Source organism: Cenococcum geophilum (assembly GCF_001692895.1).
Source record: "Cenococcum geophilum 1.58 unplaced genomic scaffold K441scaffold_2, whole genome shotgun sequence".
NCBI lineage: Eukaryota > Fungi > Ascomycota > Dothideomycetes > Gloniales > Gloniaceae > Cenococcum > Cenococcum geophilum.
The window spans coordinates 1,398,295-1,420,034 of record NW_027137560.1 but is presented as its reverse complement, the minus strand read 5'-3'; the positions used below and the strand labels follow the sequence as shown (position 1 = coordinate 1,420,034).

Sequence of the window (21,740 nt, the reverse complement as noted above, 5' to 3'; positions counted from 1 at the left end):
CCCTGTCATCTACGGTCGTAAACCCTTACAGCCATCGAATCCGTTTGGATAGTTCTACGATCTTCGAGGTCGAAGTAGCACGGCCGGCACAAGCCTATCCGTACGTAATGCTACGCCGAGTCTGCGATACTGTTTTCAGGTTCATGGGGCTTGGTCGAATAGCCATCCTTGTCTTCGAACATCGATCTTCACGATAGAAAGTTCATGGAGGTAATGAGGCTTTGCTTGCGGGAACGCTCAGGGCAACCCGGCTGTGCTGAGCTTTCGGCTCTGTGTGGCGTTATAGGGGATATGACATCTCTACAGCACAGCTCACGGATAGAAGATTGGCTGGAGTTTTGATACTTCGCTATCTGCTCAAAGATACCGAAAAGCTATGCCAGGTTACTATTCAATTGTCTGAAGCTCAGGGCAATGATGTAATGACAAAATATGCTTACGACTTTAATAATCGCGCAGTATAGATAAGCAGGCTTTAATATCGTCAATCATGATGAGTCAACGGGACAAATCGGAGCTGGTTCGGAGACGCAACGCGCAGGAGCAAACGCAAGGTCAGCTGTCTTACGAAGCGAGTGCCTGGCCGGAACAAGCCCAGCCGCCTCTTTGGGAGGAGAAAGGGCGGTGGTTGGGTCTCGGGCGCTTGACCGGCTTCCAGGAGCATACAGCTCGGCCAGTGTTGCCGAAAGCTCCGGGAGTGTGGAAATACGCCACGTTACAAAATCTTACACTGGATGAACTTTAACACCGTGCGCGCACACTTAATAAGGTTTCAATACAAAATTATTTAAAATTATCGCCATTTATATACTTAATTATATAATATTATAACTATATCCTATCTTTAGGATATTTAAGATTGTATAATCTNTAGATTAGAAATAACTAACAATATATAACTACTTTAAATTGCGTAAAGATATATCTAGGATATAACCTAAGATATAACCTAGGATATAATTAAGAGAATATCTAGGATATAACTTAGGATATAATCTAAAATATATTTAGGATATAACTTAGGATATAATTAAGAATATATTTAGGATATAACCTAAGATATAATTAAGAATATATCTAAGATATAACCTAGAATATAATTAAGAATATATCTAGGATATAACCAAGGATATAATTAAGAATATATCTAGGATATAACCTAAGATATAACCTAGGATATAATTAAGAATATATCTAGGATATAACTTAGGATATAATTAAGAATATATCTAGGATATAACCAAGGATATAATTAAGAATATATCTAGGATATAACCTAGGATATAATTAAAAATATATCTAGGACATAACCTAGGATATAATTAAGAATATATCTAGGATATAACCTAGGATATAATATAGAATATATTTAGGATATAATCTAAAATATAATCTAGAATATATCTAGAATATAATCCAGGCACCCCCACGCACTTACCTATCTTAGATAGTTCTTTTATACTACTACTAATAAAAGCAACTTAGTTCTTAATTAAAGATTTTAAATAATTATAAGAGTACTTCTTTTATACTACTACTAATAAAAGCAACTTAGTTCTTAATTAAAGATTTTAAATAATTATAAGAGTACTTCTTTTATAAAGGGTAATAAGTATAAGAAGAATATATATATATAAATATTAAAGATAGTAACTAGGATATATCTAGCTTATATTAAGAGTATTATAAAAAATATATAATCTTAAATACCAGCTATAATAATCTACTAATGCCTTTTCTTTAACGCTAGTAATAAGTAGAATTCTATAATATAACTAGGCTTAATATTAATTATATAAACTAGATCTCTAGTAATAAAAAGACTTATATTTAGTTAAAAGATACTAGAATATTCTATATCCTCTAAGTATAGAATTAAATATATTATAGATTTATCTAATCTAGGGATATATAATAAGAATATTACTAAGATATATAAAAATATAAAAGACTATATCCTAGATATATCCTAGATATATCTTATATATAACTTAGTTCTAATATTAATAGATATAATATTTATATATATTAAAGGATAAAATAAGTATAATATAATACTTCTTTTTAGCCTCTAAAGTGCTTTAAAATAGATACTCTATATAGGCGTATTTTATTATAAATATTTATACTCTAGCTATAATTATTTTTACTATAAGGAATTATAGAGGAAGATAAGAAAAAGGATATATAATATTATATTTATATTTTATATTATTATATCTATTATATTAGATATATTGGGTATTTTATCTTCTAAAACTAGTATATACCTTATAGTTTAATTATAAAGTTTATAAGGCGTATAATTAAAATCTCACTTATAAATTATAGCCTCTATTTACTCTAGTATATTATATTATAGATCTTACTAATTCTATAAAGCTAATATATTTTAGTCTCCTCTATTATAATATTAAATAATAGTTANGTTTTACTATATTCTAGGTCTATTTTACTATTAGGTAAGATTATNTANATATATCCTTAATATATCTAGCTTATAAGCNAATTATATTTAGTATATAAGAGTANCTTATAGTCTTTACTTTNTATAACTATTACTTAATAAGCTTAATTCTTATANTAGTTAATATTATAATAATCTTAATTAAATATTTATAAATAAGAAGCCTAGGTTCTATATATAAAAGCTANAGTAAAAGTAATTAAACTATAAAATTAAAAGATAGAGTTAGAGCTTAGAAAATTATAATAAAAACTTAGTTAATATAAGTTTTTATACTTATAAGTATAAGGAGTATAAGTTATATTAAGGTAATTACCTAAATATAAAGATATTATAATATCTAAGAAAAAGCCGATTTTAAATACTCCTACTATACTCTATACTCTATACTCTATACTTAATACTTAGTAGTAAAGAATAAAACTAGGATAGAACTAGGATAGAACTAAGATAGAACTATACTATATTTAAAATCTAACCTATCCTAGATACTTAGTATAGCTCTTAACTATATTAAAAGGCTTATTACCCTTAAGGTTATCTATAATATTTAATAGCGTTATATTTAGTAAAATTAAGTTCTATTTNTAATTAGATTATTAATATATTATTAATATATTNTAGATAGAAGAGTAATAGTTTATATTATTATANATTCTAGCCTTTTTAACTGCCTTACTAATAGNGTATATAATATTTAGTTCTACNTNTATCTAGATAGCTTTATAAAGGGTCTACTAAGCTACTATAATAGGTTAGATCTAGGATATAATATAGATATATAGATAAATATACTAGCTAAATTACTAAATTATAGTTCTTTTTAACCTCTAGGCTTTATACTATAAATTATATAACCTATATTTTTCTTTATTTTTTAGGTTAAAAGCTAGTTATAATATAGATATATTAAGCCATAGCATAGTCAACGCCATGGGGGGTAAATACCTAAGGGCTCCGAGAAGGCCTAATAAAGGCAGAAAACATAATAGCAACACTCTTAAGAACAGGAATAATAGGACTAAAAGATTGGCTTTACTGGGTAGGTGTCCTAGTAGGTAGCCCGAGATGTAAATGTGGCTGGCTAAGACAGACACCAAAACACGTAATACTGCTATGCCCCCTACGCACCAATTAAGAAATAATACTCTTAGCAGCTAGCACAGAGAACTATAATACACTGCTCTCAATATAAAAAGGCCTTAAGGCGGTTACCTAGTGGCTTATTAGTTAAAATATGCTAAATTAGTTCCGGGTTGTAAGGGAAATAGTAATAAAAGGCAAGGGGGCGAGCAGCAGGTGCCCCCTAGTAACTCTACAGTAGTAGAGTAAAATTTTGTGATACTAGCGCGTCCGTAGGCTTGTTACGGCAGCAGTGGTTCCCAAGAAGGTTAAACAGTAAAGTAGTAGAGCACCACAGGCGACTTATAGGCGCTAAGTAGGCGAGCCCTAAAAGGCGGGGAGATGGATCACGGGGTTTTCTCATTTTTCTTAAATAGAGTTTTCTCCCTATATNTAAATAAGGAGTAGTCCGCGTGGGCCTAATAGGGATCCAAATCGGACGTTAAGCAATAAATTATTATTATTAATATAGATATATTTAGGTTCTTACCTAGAAATATAATTTAATATACTTAATTAATCCTCTATAACTATTAGTAAAATTTATTCCCTAAGTATAAATATTATACTTAGTATTTAGATCTTATTATAGTTAGATCTAGGATAAAATAGAGATATATAGCACTTATAACTATAATCTTCCTAATAGTATAATCCTATTTAGAGAAAATATCCTCTAGCAGAATATAGATAAAGGGATGTTTACTATAGTACTATATTAAAGTTAGATCCTAGATATAAGCCAGATATATACTAGATATTACCTTAATATAGAAGAATAGTACCTACATTAGGCGCTTACTAAGTCTAATATACTATACCTTAGTATATAGAGCTAAGGCGCTAGAAATGCGCCTTATTATAGTATTTAGCTATAAAGTAGTATTAGGAGTACTAGAACCCTCACTTCTACTATTATCTAAGTTTAAAGAGCTTAGATTATCCTAGGAAATAAGTTCTTTAAGATATAACCTAAAAGTTACTCTAAAGTACTACGTATAGCTATTATACTAATATTTAGACCTTAAATAGGGCTATAAAGAACCTTATTAATAATATATTAAGGTTAGATTATAGATATAATATAGTTTTATCTAAAATATAATTTATATCTTATACTTATACTATTCTTATAAAAAGATTTACGTACCTATTTTAGAGAAAGTTCTTATTCTATATCCTAATTAGATCCTTATTATATAATTATATATTTAGGCTATTAGGCGGTATCTATTTCTATATTAAATTATAGATATAACCTAAATATATACTTACGCTGCTTATAATAGAGCTATCCGTTAGGTGACGAAGTCGCCTTACCTATATATATTGTTCTGTATAGCTATACTTAGCATTAAGCTAGTTACTTACTTACCTTTTATAGTAGTCTAGGTAATATAGAGCCTATTACCTTATACTATCGTTATTATTCTATAGAGGCTAAAAGGGATTTAGTAGGAACTAATATAGTCTAATTAAATTTAAATAATAATATAGATAGAATATTAATAAATACCTTTTCTACTCTAATTTGCCTCTACTTCTCTAGAATTTATACTTATATTAGATCCTTAATATAACCTTAATATAACCTAAATATAACCTACTACAACTTACTTTATCTATAAGCTATTCTTCTATTATAGAAATATAATAAATTATTAAAACCACCTTTAAAAACGTTAAAATTAAAAAACAATTAAATTATAGCGTAGTAAAAGTTAGATTGTGTACCTAGTGAAGTTGGGCCGGAGCCAAAATATCTACACTAGCCGAGGTTTTAGGGCCTTGGCCAGTACTCCCGGAGCTTTCGGCAACACAGGCCGACCTTCAGACTCGGCTTCCAGGCACCTGCAACAGGGCTGGATCTAGCTCGAATGGTCACATGGAGTTACCTCCAGATAATGCGGGGCTAAGGCCGCGACCATTCTATGTTAGGTGATTCGATGGCAGAGAATGGCATTGAAGGGTTAAAGGATTAAATGAGGCCAAAAGACTTCGCAACTCAGGCCATGGACATTTGAAATCAGTGAAAATTCAAACAGCAAGCGAATCCATAGAGAAGGTAAATCAAGCATTTGCCGCAGTTGTCGCAATTGCTTCAGAAGTTGCTCGAACATTCAATCCTTGTCCTGCGAACAGCGCACGGACGTTTTGTACATCATTACTCATACCAGATTCACCAACTTGCCGCCTGACACACCTACTTAAAGCCCTCCATTGCCCAACAACCTCTTTCTTCCTTCCTCACACAACAACCACTACTCCAACCTTGCAACAGTTTCCGCTCGTATAGCCGCATACCTTCTGAACACTCTCTACATCACAACCAAATCCCACACCAACATCAATATGCAGATCTTCGTCAAGACACGTAAGTAGCCTTGCTCTAGCCGCTTGCACTTCAACCACATCTCACTAACAAATTTTGCAGTGACCGGAAAGACCATCACCCTTGAGGTGGAGTCGTCAGATACCATCGACAATGTTAAGTCGAAGATTCAGGACAAGGAAGGCATCCCGCCTGACCAGCAGCGCTTGATCTTCGCGGGCAAGCAGCTCGAAGATGGCCGGACTCTATCAGACTACAATATCCAGAAGGAGTCCACCCTGCATCTCGTCCTCCGCCTTCGTGGTGGTATGCAGATCTTCGTCAAGACACGTATGACTCCCTTTCCACGGTCGCATCAACTGAAAATGCTGACAATATAATTAGTCACGGGTAAGACCATTACTCTCGAGGTCGAGTCCTCGGATACTATCGACAACGTCAAGTCGAAGATCCAGGACAAGGAGGGCATTCCTCCGGACCAACAGCGCCTGATCTTCGCTGGCAAGCAGCTTGAAGATGGCCGCACCCTCTCCGATTACAACATCCAGAAAGAATCGACTCTCCATCTCGTCCTCCGTCTGCGAGGTGGCATGCAGATCTTCGTTAAGACACTCACCGGAAAGACCATCACACTCGAAGTCGAATCGTCGGATACTATTGATAACGTAAAGTCTAAGATTCAGGACAAGGAGGGTATTCCACCGGATCAGCAGCGTCTTATCTTCGCGGGCAAGCAGCTCGAGGACGGTCGAACACTTTCTGACTACAACATTCAAAAGGAATCAACTCTTCACTTAGTGCTTCGTCTCCGTGGTGGTATGCAAATCTTCGTTAAGACTTTGACCGGCAAGACAATCACTTTGGAAGTTGAATCTTCCGACACGATTGACAATGTCAAGTCTAAGATTCAGGACAAGGAGGGCATTCCCCCAGATCAACAGCGTCTGATTTTTGCCGGCAAGCAGTTGGAGGATGGCCGAACACTGTCTGACTACAACATCCAGAAGGAGTCAACACTCCACTTGGTGCTTCGTCTGCGTGGCGGTCGGTAGGAGAACTATTAGTTTCACGGCGTGGCGTTTCTGGGCTTGGGAATGAGGACTGCGGGAGGTCTTTATGACCATTATGTGGCTTTATTCCACTTCTGATCGCTCGATTGGTAACAATGCATAAGCCTACGGGCTGAGTTTAATCTCAAACCAATCCTGATCCTCGTGGTGCAAATGTGAACAACGAAGCTATGCAAATATGCGTTGTCTAACCTTAAATGCTTTTTAAGTTTGTCCAAAGCGACACACTGTCCAACATGGCCTTGGCGTTTCGGAGACCTCATTGCCCATCAAGCGAGTACGTTGTCCCTTAACCCGTTGGAAATCGTCAATTCGTTATCGATAAGAATCAGCCAATTAGATCAACGTAATCGACTGTACGCGTTGCTTGGATTCGGGTGTTCTGCACGGACCAGTTACTCCATGGATGCCAGTGGGTTGGGGGATAGGGAATAATCGGAGGAACGACGAAACGTATCAGAGATATCCCCGAAGTTCGTGATTATATGATGCCAACTTCCCCACTTCTTACGCAACCGGCATAGTGTGCCGGAGTTAAGCTAGTATTCCCGCGATACATACCCGCCCTGTATATCAAATAATAGATGAGCTTCCGATAGCTAGGATTACCGTCTGAATTCTCTCATTAACACCCTAGGAGCATCGTGCTTCATTACAAATCTCATCCTCCCAGAATCGGATTTCCAGGCTATCTCCGATGGACACATTTAAGCCCCACCGTCATAAGGCTTGCTGTTCCCCCTCCAAGCTATAGAAATTAATTCCTGTAGCCTCCTTACTATCTCCACAAGCTATTCAACCAAAAGGATTAACAACAATGGCTTCACCGAAGATGGAATATACTAAGTGAGTTGTGCCTCTACAATTGATTCTTGGCGTCTCCGAATGGCCGCAGCGACTAACAACTACGCAGCCTTGGAAAGAGCGGCCTAAAAGTCTCCAAAGTCATCCTTGGAGCCATGTCATACGGCAGCGATGAATGGCAGCCATGGGTGCTAAACGAAGACGCCGCGCTACCTCTCCTCGAACACGCCTACAAAGTCGGCATCAACACCTGGGACACTGTATGCGCGGCCCTCCCAAGCTCCTAGCCACCCAAACTTACCGCGACAACAGGCAGACACGTACTCAAACGGGCGGTCGGAGGAAATCGTCGGCAAGGCGCTCAAGAAATTCAACATCCCGCGCAACCGCATTGTGATCCTCTCGAAATGCTACTTCGGCGTCGCGGCGGACGGCTCGCAGCCGCCCATCGCGGCGCTGTTGACGAATGACGGCGACATGGTGAACCAGGTTGGGCTGTCGCGCAAGCATATTCTCGACGCCGTGGACGCGAGCGTGGAGCGCCTGGGCACGTACATTGACGTGCTGCAGATCCACAGGCTGGATCGCGAGACGCCGAGGGAGGAGATCATGAAGGCGCTGAATGACGTGGTCGAGAGCGGGAAGGTTAGGTATATTGGGGCTTCGTCGGTACGTGTGTCCTCTTGCCTCTCCTGCTGTCTAAATCGTCTTTGTTCTCCACACCATGCACACCATCTATGTTACGTTTTGGATGGAATGCTGACGACGGGGCTTTTCTAGATGGCGGCATGGGAATTCCAAACACTTCAGAACATTGCTGAAAAGCACGGCTGGCACAAGTTCATCAGCATGCAGAATTTCTACAATCTCATCTACCGCGAAGAGGAGCGCGAGATGATCCCATACTGCAAAGATACCGGCGTGGGTCTGATCCCCTGGTCACCAGTCGCGCGCGGCGTCCTAACTCGACCATGGGGCGAGCGCACCACTACCCGAGAGAAGACGGATAAATTTCTGGCAAGCTCGATAAGGGCGAGAGAGAATGATGTCGATAAGGCGATTATTGACCGCCTTGAGGAGGTTGCGAAGAATAGGGGCGTTAGTATGACGATGATTGCGACGGCGTGGTGTATTAAGAAGGGCGTTATCCCAATTATTGGGTTGAATAGTAAAGAAAGAGTTGAGCAGGCGGTGGAGAACAGCAAGTATCAGCTTAGTGATGAAGATGCGAAGTATTTGGAGGAGCCGTATCTGCCAAAGCCAATTCAGGGGTATTGAGGTATGAGGAATACGAGTAGAGGATGATGGTAGATGGATGAATAGCTGCATTTGGGCGCCGGGTTTTGGAGTTGTGGCAGAAAATCCAGATCCGCGAGAATCGGTAAGAAACGAGAAGAGAAGAGAAATGCCTAGGAAAAAATACGGAAACCTGTTTCAATGATGAAGTAGATTAACCAAAGTGACAGTCAATTCCAAATCTCAACTCAGTTATAAGCTGCTCTCGAATTTAGGTAGGACTAAGCCGAAGACTCAGAAGAACAGCTTTTCATATGAAGTCTACAAAATGGTATTCTCAGCCGACTTAACTCTTCCTTAATGCTAAACTCCAACCACCTCAAAGCCATGCTACTTGTACGATCCTCTCCTCTCAAATACCTTACTAGCCCTTTCCTAGGTTCAGAGAAGTCTAGTCTTGGTCTTTTTCTTATATCGCATGATCATGCTCCTCAAGGAATTACCTCGCTGGAGGGATATTGCTTGCGGACATTGAGATTGGAATTTGATATGTTTTTGAGAACTAAGAGCGAGGCTAATAAGGGAAAGCGAAGATTTTTGAGAAAATTGGGAGGACAACGAAGGATAAATAATAAAACAGGGGGAAATGCAGCGGGGAAAGGATAGGAGATAAAAGACATGGGGCGGAGGTCTTAGCGGTTCGTGGGACAAGAGGATCAGGGTAGAGGTCTTAGTAGGTTGGCTCGGGGTAAGTTTTCTTTACAAATAAATTGTGTTCAATAAGGGGAAGATATTTTAGCTATAAGAAGAATTCCATGCGTAGTAGTGCTATGGTTTCTTGCACAGAGATAGCATGATAGCTGTAAGTTATGACATGCATCACTTAGAAGGGAATAGCCCTGTAAATCTGTGACTCTCTTCAAGCCGTATTTGCACCGCGTTAATGGATAAATTAGCATGGTTTTGTGCCTCTCAACGTGTTTTTACGCGATGATGAGTATTCAAGAGCTGTGCCACTGAGCACTAGCCTGGAAGCTTGGCCTTCGGCGTTTGGTAAACAGCTCCGCTCAACTCCTCATGTCACTCAATTAGGTTCCTTATGCTCCACTATAAGGAGTAATTAAATTTATGATATTAGTAAATTAGCGCTTCCAATCCTTCGATTGAACATTAATATCTCTGCACACATGACTAACTTCTCTGCCGTCAAATGTCGCATTGCAGACTTTGTCACCCTCTCAGATCGCTCGAATTTGCATTGCTAGTATAGAGAGACCCTCCCGCATGGTCTTCGTCAATACTTTATAGCTTCTACGGTCCTTGGAATAGCGATAGCTGGTAAATGGAATTATTAAAACCGGTTGTACTCGACGATTATTAAATGGATAGAACAGCACTCGTAATACGCGTGAGATATGAATCTATATTTTGCCATTAAATCCCGTGCTGACATTACCGTAGTTTATGATGAGCCAAGATATCGGGATTATTAACAATCTAAAAATCGAAGATTTATACCGCAGACAAGTGCTAATGGATGACAACCGATCCTATTACGTTAATGTCTTGGACATAGCTAGACAAGAAGAATATACCGCATTGCGGAAGCAAGACATAAGGGACGGAGAGGGCTCCGTCACCGCGTATAGCGTAGCCCCACGATCATCGTTTGTGTTGACCTGAAAATAAGGTCCGAAAATGAGGACTCGTGTGTTTATTGAATGTGGCTCTAAGGCCTCTATATACACCAGATAGGTGATAAATAGAATGACGACGTAGTCGTCATTCGGTAGTGGAAACAGGTAATTAGACATTCGATGAGACATATGAGGTAAATAGCGGGGTAATGAGACATAGGGTACTAGGTATCACAAACAGTGATAAGTACGTCATTCTCAGTTCGACAGTTTGCCTGCGTCACAAACCCCTACAATCAAATATGCAGCATCCGGGAGCCGGGGGTTTCCAGTTCTGATTTATATATTCCCGGCCAAAAATACCCATCACCAATCATATTAGTTGGAACCCATTGCGAGAGACCAACGCAGCATGAGGTGTCGATCCAGGAAGGGAGTACACTGACGAGGGAGCTTGAGTGCGACTTCGTTGAGGTTTCAGCGAAGAACCACGTTAATGTAGAGAATATGTTTTACAACTCGGTATGACAAGTTCATAGTAAACGGCTAGAGGAGCTCGGTGGACTCGGAAACCCGCAGCAAGGACCTGCTGTCCATGGGTCTTGCTTTACAAAATATCGAGGTTTTTGCGACGTACCGGACTCAGGATATTTGGGAAATTTCGGCACGTAATAGCAACCAAATCTTTAATTGGTCTTAGAAGCCCCTAACAGGGCAAGGCTCTATGTAAACGCATCATAGCGCTGCTATGTCAGACTTCAAAGTCAACCTGAAGAATTACTCAGAGTTCCCTGTGGTCCAACACGCGAGAAATTTCTTAAAAGGAGACAGTTATCCGAAAAAATTGTGAAGCCATCCTCGCAAATATATTGCCACCAAATCCAATTCGGACGCATCCTAGAGCCATTTAATTCAACACTCCATGGCCATCCTAGTCGAGATAGTGATGAGACAGTAAAAGAGCAATGTCACTTCCACGCGTCTTTCTCGAGCCAGCCAAGGCAGCCCACCCATGGATAACATACTCAGACCTCTGGACACTCGCCGGCTGCGTCTCCACTGAAGCTATGGGAGCCAAGTCAACTGACTCCCCAGCCGCACCGACTGCATCGATGACTCTAAACTCCCACCTCGGGGGACTTCCAGACGGCGCAAAAGGCGCAGACCATGTGCGGAGCGTGTTCATGCGGATGGGATTCAACGACCAGGAGATCGTGGCACTATCCGGAGCACATAATCTAGGCCGTTGCCATACCAAACGCAGTGGGTTTGAGGGAAAGTGGGTGCATAGCCCGACGCGGTTCAGCAACCAGTACTTCCGGCTGCTGACGCGGCTAGAGTAGAAGCCAAAGAAGCTAGACAACGGCGTGCTCCAGTTTGTGCACGTAGACGAGGACTTGGGCGAGGAGCTGATGATGTTGCCGACAGATATGGCGCTCCTGACGGACCCGAGCTTCAAAGAGTGGGCGATGCGGTACGCGGATGACAAGGAAGCCTTTTACGCAGACTTTGCGAAGGCGTTTACGAAATTGATGGGGCTGGGGATTCAGAGGGATGCGCAGGGGAAGGTGGTCAATTCGGACAATTTGAAGGTCAGATATCATTCTGCGCCGAAGAAAGCGAACAAGCCAGGACTGCCTAATGCGTCTAACGAGGAGACTAAGCCTCTACGGATGGAAAATGAGAGGTTTAGGGCGAGGCTGTGAGATGTTTGAAGAAGATTTTGATAGAGATTGGAGATTGGATTTGGATTGCATAGCGGACGGGATAGATGTGGCTGTTAGGTTATCATAGATGTAGAGTCAACTAGCCTTAGACCCATAGACTCAATACTCCCAGCCAATTCTCATCTTTGTAGCATTAGTAACTGTGGTATTTAAATATGCTGCTCTGAACGTTATAGCCGTACTGTCGATCGGTAGTCCGTGCACCGATTGTAAGAAAGGAAGAACTCGTGTAAAGATTGATCTATGTGGAAAAAGAGGCTATATATACATAAAGTAGATGCAGGTACAGGGGGGGGTATGTAACTGAAACAGGGGGTATAGGCTAAATCCAACCTGAATCGACACGTACCCGAGATTAATGAGTGCTCAAATATCCCCATCGGAGAAGTTTTAAGGGACAGCCAAGTATATAATAAGAGCTCAGTTATATATTTTAACAAATATCAACCATACATGGTCTTTAGGATTGTTGAAGGTAGCTGCAATTGACGAAGAAGGGAGGTTTCTGCTTTGAAGTGTAGTCTGTGAAGCCTTTCCCCGCAAAATCTATCCACCCGTGTTCAGCGAAAGTTCTCCGCTACACTTCCAACCTCAGGCCGGGGATGACGACAAGTATTTATAGACGGCTCTGGACTTGTGAGTTAATCTGTTTTTAATACTTTTTGCTACGTTATCATAATAGATCTCCAAAATCGCCTAAATTGCGCCCTCAGTCCTTTGTCTTGATTCCATAGCACCAAAAGCCAAAAAATGAGCTGCACATCCATTTCCAGTTTCGTTCGCCGGGCTGCTTCGAAATCATATATTCGCAATATATCTAGATGTTTCTCTATTTCAGCGCCTCGTCGAATCATGGAGACTTCCGGTTTCACATCCGAGCAATTGACCGTCCGAGAAGCGATCTCAAAAATCTGTTCCAATTTTCCTGATGTCCGGTTTCTGCAGTTTCTACATTATCCAGTCGATAATTAACGAGGCATAGGAGTACTGGGCCCTTCATGATGAGTCTGGCGAGTACCCTCATGAACTTCACGCGGCTTTGGCGAAAGATGGCTGGATTGGAATCGCGTTACCCGAAGAGCTTGGAGGTGCTGGACTGGGTATATCCGAGGCTACGATGATGCTTCATACAGTTTCCGAGTATGTCACTTTGTTTGCGAGAATGCCCGCGTGACGCTGAAAAGAATGTAAGGAGCGGAGCTGGTATAGCAGGCGCACAGTCTATTCACGCCAATGTCTACGCTACTCAGGTGAGCTTTCAAGTATTGCTAAACTGCCTTATTTCGTAGTCTAATTGTGCCAGCCCGTAGCGAAGTTTGCCACCCCGGAACAGCGGCAGAGAATGCTCCCGAGACTAATCGGAGGAGAGTGGAGAGCTTGTTTTGGAGTGTATATCTCCCTCCAGCCCTTATTATACAAGAGCTAACAGGAATCAGGACGGAGCCAAATGCAGGATTAGAGACTCTCAAACTACGGACCCTAGCAGTTAGGGATGGCGAGTACTACAAGATTAGTGGCCAGAAGATGTGAGCTCTCAATTTAAACTGCCACTGCGTTCGCATTTGGGTTTTGATATAAGCCAGATGGATCTCTTCGGCGCAAGTAGCCTCAAAAATGGTCCTTCTCGCGCGAACTGCGCCTCTCGAAGAAGTCAAGAAGCCATCCGAAGGCCTCTCCCTTTTCTTCATCGACTTCGACAAGACAGCGCCAGGTTTAGAGCTCAAGCGAATCAAGAAGATGGGTGGTCGAGCTATTGATGCCAACGAGGTTTTCTTTGATAACTATCGAGTACCAGCAGATACCCTTATTGGCAAAGAAGGCCAGGGTTTCAAGATTGTACACACTTCGCACTAAATCTTTTAACTATTAACCAATGATCAACGCTAATGCTCCTACTTAGGTCCTACATGGCATGAACGCTGAGCGCTGCCTTCTCGCTGGCGAAGCCCTAGGTATTGGTTATGCAGCTCTAACAAAAGCATCCAAATATGCTAGAGAACGAGTTGTCTTTGGCCGACCCATCGGGCAAAATCAGGGAATTCAGCATCCACTTGCCTCAGCCTATATGAACCTAGAGGCTGCTAAACTTGCCACCTATCACGCTGCGAGATTATACGATAACAGTGCCATAGACTCCTCGATCACACCGCATGCTGTCGGCGTGGCTTGCAACTCCGCGAAGTACCTAGCTGCCGAGGCGGCTTTTACTGCATGTGAGAGGGCTGTAAGTTAATCAAATGTCCAAAACTATTCCACGGAAGATATTTATTGACCTCTACCCAAGGTTCTGGCTCACGGTGGAATGGGTTACGCACAAGAGTATCACGTTGAGCGGTATTTAAGGGAATGCTTCGTTCCTAGGATAGCTCCTGTGAGCGGGGTCAGTGCCTACCACTGCTGCTATTCAAGGACTCGAATTTAATTAAAATATAGGAAATGATATTGAACTATGTTGGGGAGAAAGTATTAGGATTACCGCGCAGCTATTGAGGATATGATGACACAATTCAACCCACATTCGACCGCTCGGAACCTCATTGCTTATATTTTGATTGACTCAAACAAATGCAGCACGGACGGATGACTTCTCAAGAGACTGGCAATAATTTTTGAATGTAATACCGTTTCTACACCGATATTTCGTCACGTGTAAACACCATATTCTTGGGAGCTAACACTTTCATGACCTACGTACACTTTCTTCTCACGTTCATACTGGGGACAATTCAGCAATAACATCACAGGGTCAGCATTCACAATTCGTAAAGTGCTGGTCTATGTAATGCTGTTTCTCAACGTTCATCAATGATTTCTTTTTCAGTTACCTTTCACTTCGAACGCTCTGCGTCCCTTTTAACTACTATAATTCCCAAGCTACTCACTTTTATTGACCCGGTCGGCGGCCATCGGTTCTTTGATAATACCCAAGATCAAATTTAATACGCAAACGAGAGAACATATAGTAATACCAGCAAAACCTACAACTCACCCCTTCAGAAATCTACCATTGCTCTCTTAAACATAGCAGCAACGTACAACTCCACCCAGAGTTGGAAATATGCTGGGAACAGTACTTCCGCTGCTCTTGCGGAACTCGCACTCGCATCGCAACCATGCCCTGCACGCAGGTCCGCCTCGCGCGCCAACATGGCGACCATGATTCAATCTACAATATTCTCTGGCAATCCGCGATCCCGCGGGGTGACTATCTCTGCGCACCATGCCGCCTTATTCGCCGTAGGGCGCTCAACCGACGAAATACCTCCGTCCGCTTCAGCTCACCAATCTCGTGGCCGAATCCGTGGCGGTACTTCGAGGGACTGGGCGTGAGACCCGGAGCGGCAACAGCAATAACATTGAGGCCTCGTGGGAGAATATCTATGCTGATGTCAAAGAGCCCGAATCGTGGATAGAGCACCCCTAACTCTGGATAAGCGCGTTGATGAACAAGATCATGCTACCAGGTCATCAACATCGCCCACCCCACCACCTACCCGCACTCTTCTTAGTCCAGAAGCCTCATCTTCGCGTAAGAAGGATACCCAGAAGTAAATACAAGTGCGGGAGACTGCATCGCCCTGCATCGCCTACTCCACTACTCCTCCCAACGCCCCTCCCAGAAACCCCTCAACACCAGCCCCTACTCCTCTCTCCTCAGCACCCTCGACCTCCCGCAACGAGCCTCCCCAACCGCAAACCAAACTGCGCACAACGGCATCCACCACCCCTTTCGCCACGCCCCCTGCCTTTGCCGACGCCGAGGCGACGGCGAGCGGCGACGACAAGCTCGAACTCCAGGATTCGGCGCCGCCACAGACGGTGAAGGAGAAGCAGAAGCCGTGGATCGGTTACGTGCGGCAGAAGATGTATTTGGAGAATGAGGAGGGGCTGGTGAGATTTGACGGCGAGGAGTGGGAGATTTAAGGGGAAAGGGGAAGGGCTGGGAGTGCGGGCTGCAGAAGGTGCGGGTTAGAGAAGAACTTGAAGAGGATTGGGCGTTTGTGGGGGCTAAATAGGTTTGGGAAACTGATGTGAGGGCTGTGAGAGGTTTTTTTTATATGGGTGCGATGGCGGAATTTGGGATTTTGATACATTGCTGGCTATGATGTTGATTTATGCAGAAGCGGTGGTCAGCTTGTGATTACTTAAGTCTCTATTCTGCGATTACTTAGTCATTTTCTAGCGAGTAGATAGTGTCCAATTTCTTTAATTGATTTACTACGATAGTTTCTCATTTATCCGAGCCGTATGAGGTTTCCCAAGTAGCACGATTTGACCCACTTGTTTTCTATGCTTGCAAATAGCCTCTTTGAACCTCTATCAAACTCCTTGAGCTCCACACATAAGAAAAACCAACCTACGCGATAATGTCATCAGCCTCCACCCCCCCTTCGTCCTCCTCGTCCTCCTTGATCTCGTCCTCATTGGCCTCCACCTTGATCTCATCTTTGGCTTCGTCCTCATTCACCTCGTCCTTAACCTCGTCCTTAACCTCGTCCTTAACCTCGTCCTTAACCTCGTCCTTAACCTCGTCCTTAACCTCGTCCTTAACCTCGTCCTCATTCACCTCGTCCTCAACCTCGTCCTCATTCACTTCGTCCACAACCTCGTCCTTAACCTCGTCCCCATCGGCCTCCACCTTGATCTTATCCTTGGCGTCGTCCTTGGCGTCATCCTTAACCTCGTCCTTAGCCTCTCCCTCCTTGATCTCTTCCTCCCTGATCTCGTCCCCATTGGCCTCATCCTTGGCCTCCTCTTTGGCCTCTTCCTCTTTGACCTCTTCCTCTTTAACCTCTTCCTCTTTAACCTCTTCCTCCTTTGGCTCGTCCCTCGTCCGCGTCCCTATCTCCGATGTCTGCGTCCAGCTCTCCACCATATCATTAACCTTCAACAAGCCCTCTTCCTTCTCCTCGACCGGCTTCGCAACCGCATTAACAGGCATATAATCTCTACTAGCAAAAATAACCTCTAGCACATTCCTGACCTCCTTCAAAAACCGATCCACCTCCCTCTCCGTCCCAACCGTGACGCGCAAACACCCCTCGCAGCCGGCCTCGCGCCCACGGAACCGCACCACGACGCCCTTATCGATCGCCAGCTTCTCGTACACGCGCAGCGCCGTGACATTGCACGGCGTGCCGCCCATCTCCCTCGGCAAATCCAGGATCTCCACAAGCAAGAAATTCGCGTCCGTGCCGCCGAGGAAGCGGCCGACGCCAGGAACACGGGACAGCTCGCGCAGCAAGCGGTCGCGCTGGGTGATGACGAGTTCGCGCTTGGCGCGCATGACGCGCAGATTCGCGGGCGCCAGCGCTGCGCGCGCGAGCTGGGACGTCGGGTTCGAGATGTTGTAGGGGGCCTTGAGGGCGTTAAGGAGGCGGGCGATGGGCGGGGAGGTGAAGGCGGCGCCGAGGCGGATGCCGGCGAGACCGAAGGCTTTGGAGAGCGTCTGCATGACGACCAGGTTCGGCCACTCGAGCACCCATTCCGCGAGTGAGGAGCCCGCGGGTGCGAAGTCGACGTAGGCCTCATCCAGCACGACCACCCCGTTCCAGGTCGGGTGCTCCAGGATCGATTTTAGTGAGGATTTGGAGAGGAGTTGGCCCGTCGGGTTGCCTGGGGAGCAGAGGTAGATCAGCTTGATGGTGGTGTTGGTGGAGAGGACGGCGTTGATGGCGCCGACGTCAAGGATGAAGCCGGGGCCGATGAGCGGCACTTTCACTAGTGATATATCGTTGACTTGCGCGGAGACGCTGTACATGCCGTAGGTCGGCGGGCAGGTGAGGATTTTGTCGCGCCCTGGGACGCAGAAGCAGCGAAGGAGCGCATCGATGGCTTCGTCAGAGCCGACGCCCACGAAGAGGTTGTCTGGGGTGAGGTCCTTGGTCGTGTGGATGTGAGTGTTGCGGAGGTTGCAAAGGAGTTCTTTAAGGGGGATTTGGTGGCTGGAGACGTGTCAATGACTGCATATTCTCAAGTTGTGGAATAGAGGCATACGGGTCTGGGTATCTATTCAACCCAAGCAGATCCACGTCCACAGCAACTTCATGGTCCGAATCGCCGTTGACAGCGCCATTGACAGTGGCCCCAGCGAGTTTTCTCTTGCTATTGAGTGCTAATCCAGGTCCGTAGGCATTTTCGTTGGCGTCAAGGAGGATGTTGGTGCCGTTGTCTTTGTAGTCACTGCATCATCAGCGATTGGTCAACTCAAAACTCTTGGGGGTCCAATGAATGGCAGACGTACTCCCTGGCACAGCGGTAGGGCTCTAAGGCTAGTATATTTGGCCGCGCACACCTACTCAGGTCGAAGGGGGATTTTCTGGGTTCCATCGCGAAGAAATTGAACTCTGAGTTAACTTCTGCAGAAAGTTTTTGGTGGGGCAAAATATAAAGAGCGACATCGGCCAATCTCCTTTCGATGCCAGCGAAGCGCTTTGTGATGGCATGAATAGCTTATTCAACCCCCGTACAAAGCATTGAAAGAATGTCCCTATTTGTGTTAGAACTAATTCATGTGGGCAGCCAAGCGGCATACAGCAACTCAAAAGCCAGGATGGACTTGCAATAGTGAAGAAGCTCGATTCGCCTTTAGTTAGCTATAAAACTCGTAACGTCAAAATTCAACATATACAATCATGCTCCGTCGTCAAGAACCTAAGACTCCAACACAGAGGTTCCAAATACCCGAACCGGGAAACGAAGGAGCCATATATGACCTGAACACCGCTATATCATTTATTGCACGCTTTCAATGCCCTCAAGCGCTAATAATGCTTTCCCTCCTTCTGTTTCAAATGCTCCTATCAGTCTCTCACACTCACTCCTAAGCTTCTCCTCACCTCGTTTGGCATTAAAATATATCCATTCCTCAACATTCATTTTCTTTTCCGGACTCGTCAAACCCTCTTTTACTCTCTTTACCACCTCCGCTACGCTCAGCCCCTGAGGTATGTTCTCTTTATCGAGAGCAGTATCGGCCGGACTGTTCGAAGCCGTATCGAAAAGCTGCTGCTGTAAAGGTGCTGACGAGGGCGAAGGCAGAAAAATGGTTTCGAGGTCAACTGGTTGCCACGGCATACTGCTGACAAGGCCTCCAGTTATGGTGTTACTTTGTCCACGTTTAGACGGAGAAACATTAGGTGCTGTGGATGCGAGAGGGATAAAATTAGCGTGTCGAGCAGAGAGTGGCGGTCGAGATGAGGCCGGACGCGATGACGGCGGCTGGTTCTCCACGTCAGATGATTGCGGAGAGGCTGATGGTGTTGATTCTTTAGTTGGAGGGGCTGTTCTCGGACGAACGACAGTTGCGGGGGACGGTTGAGCGGGGCCACGTGCTGAGCGAATAGGCGTTGGAGACGGTTGCGCAGGCGATGGTTCGTCGGATGGAGGCTTAGGTGTGGATTGATGAGGCGTTATATCTCCACGAATCGAAGAAGGCGGTACCGTTGATCGCAGAGGCGACGGTTCCCGGCGTATAGACGAGGGCGGTACTGGGAAGTCATCAAGACTGGGTTCTACTACAACCGGCTCTTCTTCCTTTTTATTTACTTTCCTGCCTTTCCGAGCTTTCGGTGCTGCTTTTGCTTTCGGTTCTGGAATTACTTCAGAACTCTCAATAATTTCAGATGATCTTAGTTGAGGAGCTTCTTCCGCACGCTTCGTAGGTTTCCTTCCCCTCTTCGCTTTTGATGCGACTTCTTGGACAGGTTCAGGTGGGTCTTCCAATATTACCATGGAAGACTCAACCCTGGCCATTCCATCACTAGTCCGTTTGGTACCTCGTCGAGCTTTCGGGGTCCCTTGCTCAGATGCATGGCCGGAAGCCTTCGTGACTGCGTCGATGAGCTCAGATTGCAACTGACTCTCATCGTCACTCAATCTCGCCTTCGTCTTTGCCTTTGTATTCCTTGTCCGCGTTGCTTGTTGCGGAGGTGAACTAGTCTCAAGGACAGAGCGATAATCGCTCTGGAGCGCATCTGATTGTTTTGCTTTTCCTCTAGTTTGTCGCTTTGGTGGTGGCTGAGGTGCCTCCTCCTCAACGTCTAGATCAATTACTGCCGGAGCTATAGAGTCATCAACAATCATAGATTCCAGTGCAGCAGTGGCCTTCTTGGTCCGTGTAGTCTTCCGAGTTCCTTTGGTGGTAGCCTTGGGCCTTCCTTTCCGACCCTTTCCGGTCATAGATGTAGTGGTCGCGGTAGTTGCAGTGGTTGCAGAAGTAAGGACACTGTCATCTACTTCTGCTGGAGCGTCCCCGAGTGACATTAACGAAGGCGCTTCTGAGAATGCTGTGCGGTTTGACTGGGTGGAGAGACGCGATGCTTTAGAGGCTCTAGAGGGTCGTCCCTTCTTCTTCTGCGCGGGTTTCCTTGTAGCTGCGTATGAGTCAATTAAGATGAAGAAGTAGCAATCTTCAGCTCGCCTTCGGTGCTCATCCCTAAGTAATGTTAGCAACGTTAGAGTAGAGAAGGCGCATTGCGACATACACGGGATTGTCCTTAGGTTCCCACCCGTCAAGAGACAGGTTGCAGTAGCAACAAGTAACTCCATCGTCGTATTCTGGGCTGGGATCATAACACCATCCCGCCTCGACCATCTACACCAATAATGTTAGTCGCGACCTAAAATGCAAACGATCACTATTCGGACCTTCTGAATCTTGCATTTCCATCCTTTCTTATCCTCATGAGGCCAATTATTCATAAAAGTTGCTTTCCGTGCCTCCATCATCTTTTCACTTAATGGGTCGTCCTCGACGCGATTTGGATCTCCATTGCGAAGCCGAATACAAGCGTTTATTGCCCAGCCACACTCCGGCGCGTGTGTTAAGTGTTCGAATGCTGGATTATCGCCAGGCTCCCACCCGTCTAGCTGACTCTGGCATATAAAGCATTGGACATTATCTGTGCTTGTAGCGGAAGGTTTATAATAGAAGCCGGCGAGAACAAGCTGCAAGTTGTCTATTTAGCAAGAATATACATTAATATACCACGACAGCTTTGGCGCTTACTTCTTCTGGAGTTGGAGTCTCGTGAGGCCAAGATACTGTAGCCGGAGTCTTCTTCTTGGTCGACGAGGCGCGTCTCTTGGATAGACGGTGGGCGGTTTGAAAGGTTTCCAGGCGGCCCACTAGGGTGTTAATACCCTCTAGAAGGGCCATTGTGAGAAGGCTCTAGAATGGTGAATCTGGGGTAGCAATGGGCGTTGGGTAGAAAATACACGGTGGATAGGGCTTGTGGTGTTCTGTTTTGGTGCCAAAACAACACGGGCCAAGACATATCACGTGGCTGTCTCCAGTATGATTTCACAGCTGCGTCCGGGCTAGTAAGGCATCATTGCCGGCTT

At 44.2% G+C, this 21,740-nt stretch overlaps 8 protein-coding genes across 8 annotated transcripts; 6 read left to right on the top strand and 2 right to left on the bottom strand.

Annotated features, from left to right (window-relative positions):
* Positions 1-5,941: 5,941 nt before the first annotated feature.
* On the top strand, positions 5,942-6,973 carry K441DRAFT_534828 (ubiquitin family protein; the record flags this gene model as incomplete). The annotated part of the gene is made up of 3 exons (XM_067642341.1): positions 5,942-5,963; positions 6,024-6,251; positions 6,306-6,973. The coding sequence occupies 3 exons, from the start codon at positions 5,942-5,944 to the stop codon at positions 6,971-6,973; spliced, it is 918 nt and encodes a 305-aa protein (XP_067509763.1).
* An 835-nt stretch (positions 6,974-7,808) lies between these two features.
* K441DRAFT_683682 (Aldo/keto reductase) lies at positions 7,809-9,073 on the top strand (the record flags this gene model as incomplete). The annotated part of the gene is made up of 4 exons (XM_067651715.1): positions 7,809-7,837; positions 7,905-8,055; positions 8,108-8,464; positions 8,576-9,073. 4 exons carry the CDS (start codon positions 7,809-7,811, stop codon positions 9,071-9,073), a joined length of 1,035 nt encoding a protein of 344 aa, XP_067509762.1.
* A 1,425-nt stretch (positions 9,074-10,498) lies between these two features.
* Positions 10,499-11,196, top strand: K441DRAFT_535453 (P-loop containing nucleoside triphosphate hydrolase protein; the record flags this gene model as incomplete). The annotated part of the gene is made up of 2 exons (XM_067642371.1): positions 10,499-10,702; positions 10,939-11,196. 2 exons carry the CDS (start codon positions 10,499-10,501, stop codon positions 11,194-11,196), a joined length of 462 nt encoding a protein of 153 aa, XP_067509761.1.
* A 437-nt stretch (positions 11,197-11,633) lies between these two features.
* On the top strand, positions 11,634-12,374 carry K441DRAFT_672851 (heme peroxidase; the record flags this gene model as incomplete). The annotated part of the gene is made up of 3 exons (XM_067650593.1): positions 11,634-11,947; positions 12,007-12,142; positions 12,186-12,374. The coding sequence occupies 3 exons, from the start codon at positions 11,634-11,636 to the stop codon at positions 12,372-12,374; spliced, it is 639 nt and encodes a 212-aa protein (XP_067509760.1).
* Positions 12,375-13,247: 873 nt separating this feature from the next.
* On the top strand, positions 13,248-14,885 carry K441DRAFT_533855 (acyl-CoA dehydrogenase NM domain-like protein; the record flags this gene model as incomplete). Its single annotated transcript, XM_067642308.1, has 9 exons — positions 13,248-13,325; positions 13,378-13,535; positions 13,588-13,645; positions 13,699-13,784; positions 13,832-13,921; positions 13,979-14,231; positions 14,296-14,619; positions 14,680-14,775; positions 14,829-14,885. The coding sequence occupies 9 exons, from the start codon at positions 13,248-13,250 to the stop codon at positions 14,883-14,885; spliced, it is 1,200 nt and encodes a 399-aa protein (XP_067509759.1).
* Positions 14,886-15,727: 842 nt separating this feature from the next.
* Positions 15,728-16,485, top strand: K441DRAFT_97481 (uncharacterized protein). The gene has a single exon (XM_067654578.1). The coding sequence runs from the start codon at positions 15,838-15,840 to the stop codon at positions 16,216-16,218; it is 381 nt and encodes a 126-aa protein (XP_067509758.1). The 5' UTR covers positions 15,728-15,837; the 3' UTR covers positions 16,219-16,485.
* Positions 16,486-16,581: 96 nt separating this feature from the next.
* On the bottom strand, positions 16,582-18,884 carry K441DRAFT_651070 (histidinol-phosphate aminotransferase). Its single transcript, XM_067647138.1, has 3 exons — positions 18,640-18,884; positions 18,393-18,578; positions 16,582-18,340 (listed from the first exon to the last, which is right to left on the bottom strand). Exons 1-3 carry the CDS (start codon positions 18,723-18,725, stop codon positions 16,753-16,755), a joined length of 1,860 nt encoding a protein of 619 aa, XP_067509757.1. The 5' UTR covers positions 18,726-18,884; the 3' UTR covers positions 16,582-16,752.
* A 25-nt stretch (positions 18,885-18,909) lies between these two features.
* K441DRAFT_97468 (uncharacterized protein) lies at positions 18,910-21,615 on the bottom strand. Its single transcript, XM_067654577.1, has 4 exons — positions 21,406-21,615; positions 21,045-21,344; positions 20,882-20,991; positions 18,910-20,832 (listed from the first exon to the last, which is right to left on the bottom strand). The coding sequence occupies exons 1-4, from the start codon at positions 21,553-21,555 to the stop codon at positions 19,131-19,133; spliced, it is 2,262 nt and encodes a 753-aa protein (XP_067509756.1). The 5' UTR covers positions 21,556-21,615; the 3' UTR covers positions 18,910-19,130.
* Positions 21,616-21,740: the final 125 nt, after the last annotated feature.

Coding starts and splice junctions, on each gene's coding strand:
- K441DRAFT_97481 (XM_067654578.1), top strand. CDS start 15,838: ATGAACAAGATCATGCTACCAGGTCATCAACATCGCCCACCCCACCAC.
- K441DRAFT_97468 (XM_067654577.1), bottom strand. CDS start 21,555: ATGGCCCTTCTAGAGGGTATTAACACCCTAGTGGGCCGCCTGGAAACC. Junction 21,345..21,405: donor AGACTCCAACTCCAGAAGAA/GTAAGCGCCAAA, acceptor GACAACTTGCAG/CTTGTTCTCGCCGGCTTCTA. Junction 20,992..21,044: donor GGAAATGCAAGATTCAGAAG/GTCCGAATAGTG, acceptor TTATTGGTGTAG/ATGGTCGAGGCGGGATGGTG.
- K441DRAFT_651070 (XM_067647138.1), bottom strand. CDS start 18,725: ATGGAACCCAGAAAATCCCCCTTCGACCTGAGTAGGTGTGCGCGGCCA. Junction 18,579..18,639: donor CCCTACCGCTGTGCCAGGGA/GTACGTCTGCCA, acceptor CTGATGATGCAG/TGACTACAAAGACAACGGCA. Junction 18,341..18,392: donor TTGAATAGATACCCAGACCC/GTATGCCTCTAT, acceptor ACACGTCTCCAG/CCACCAAATCCCCCTTAAAG.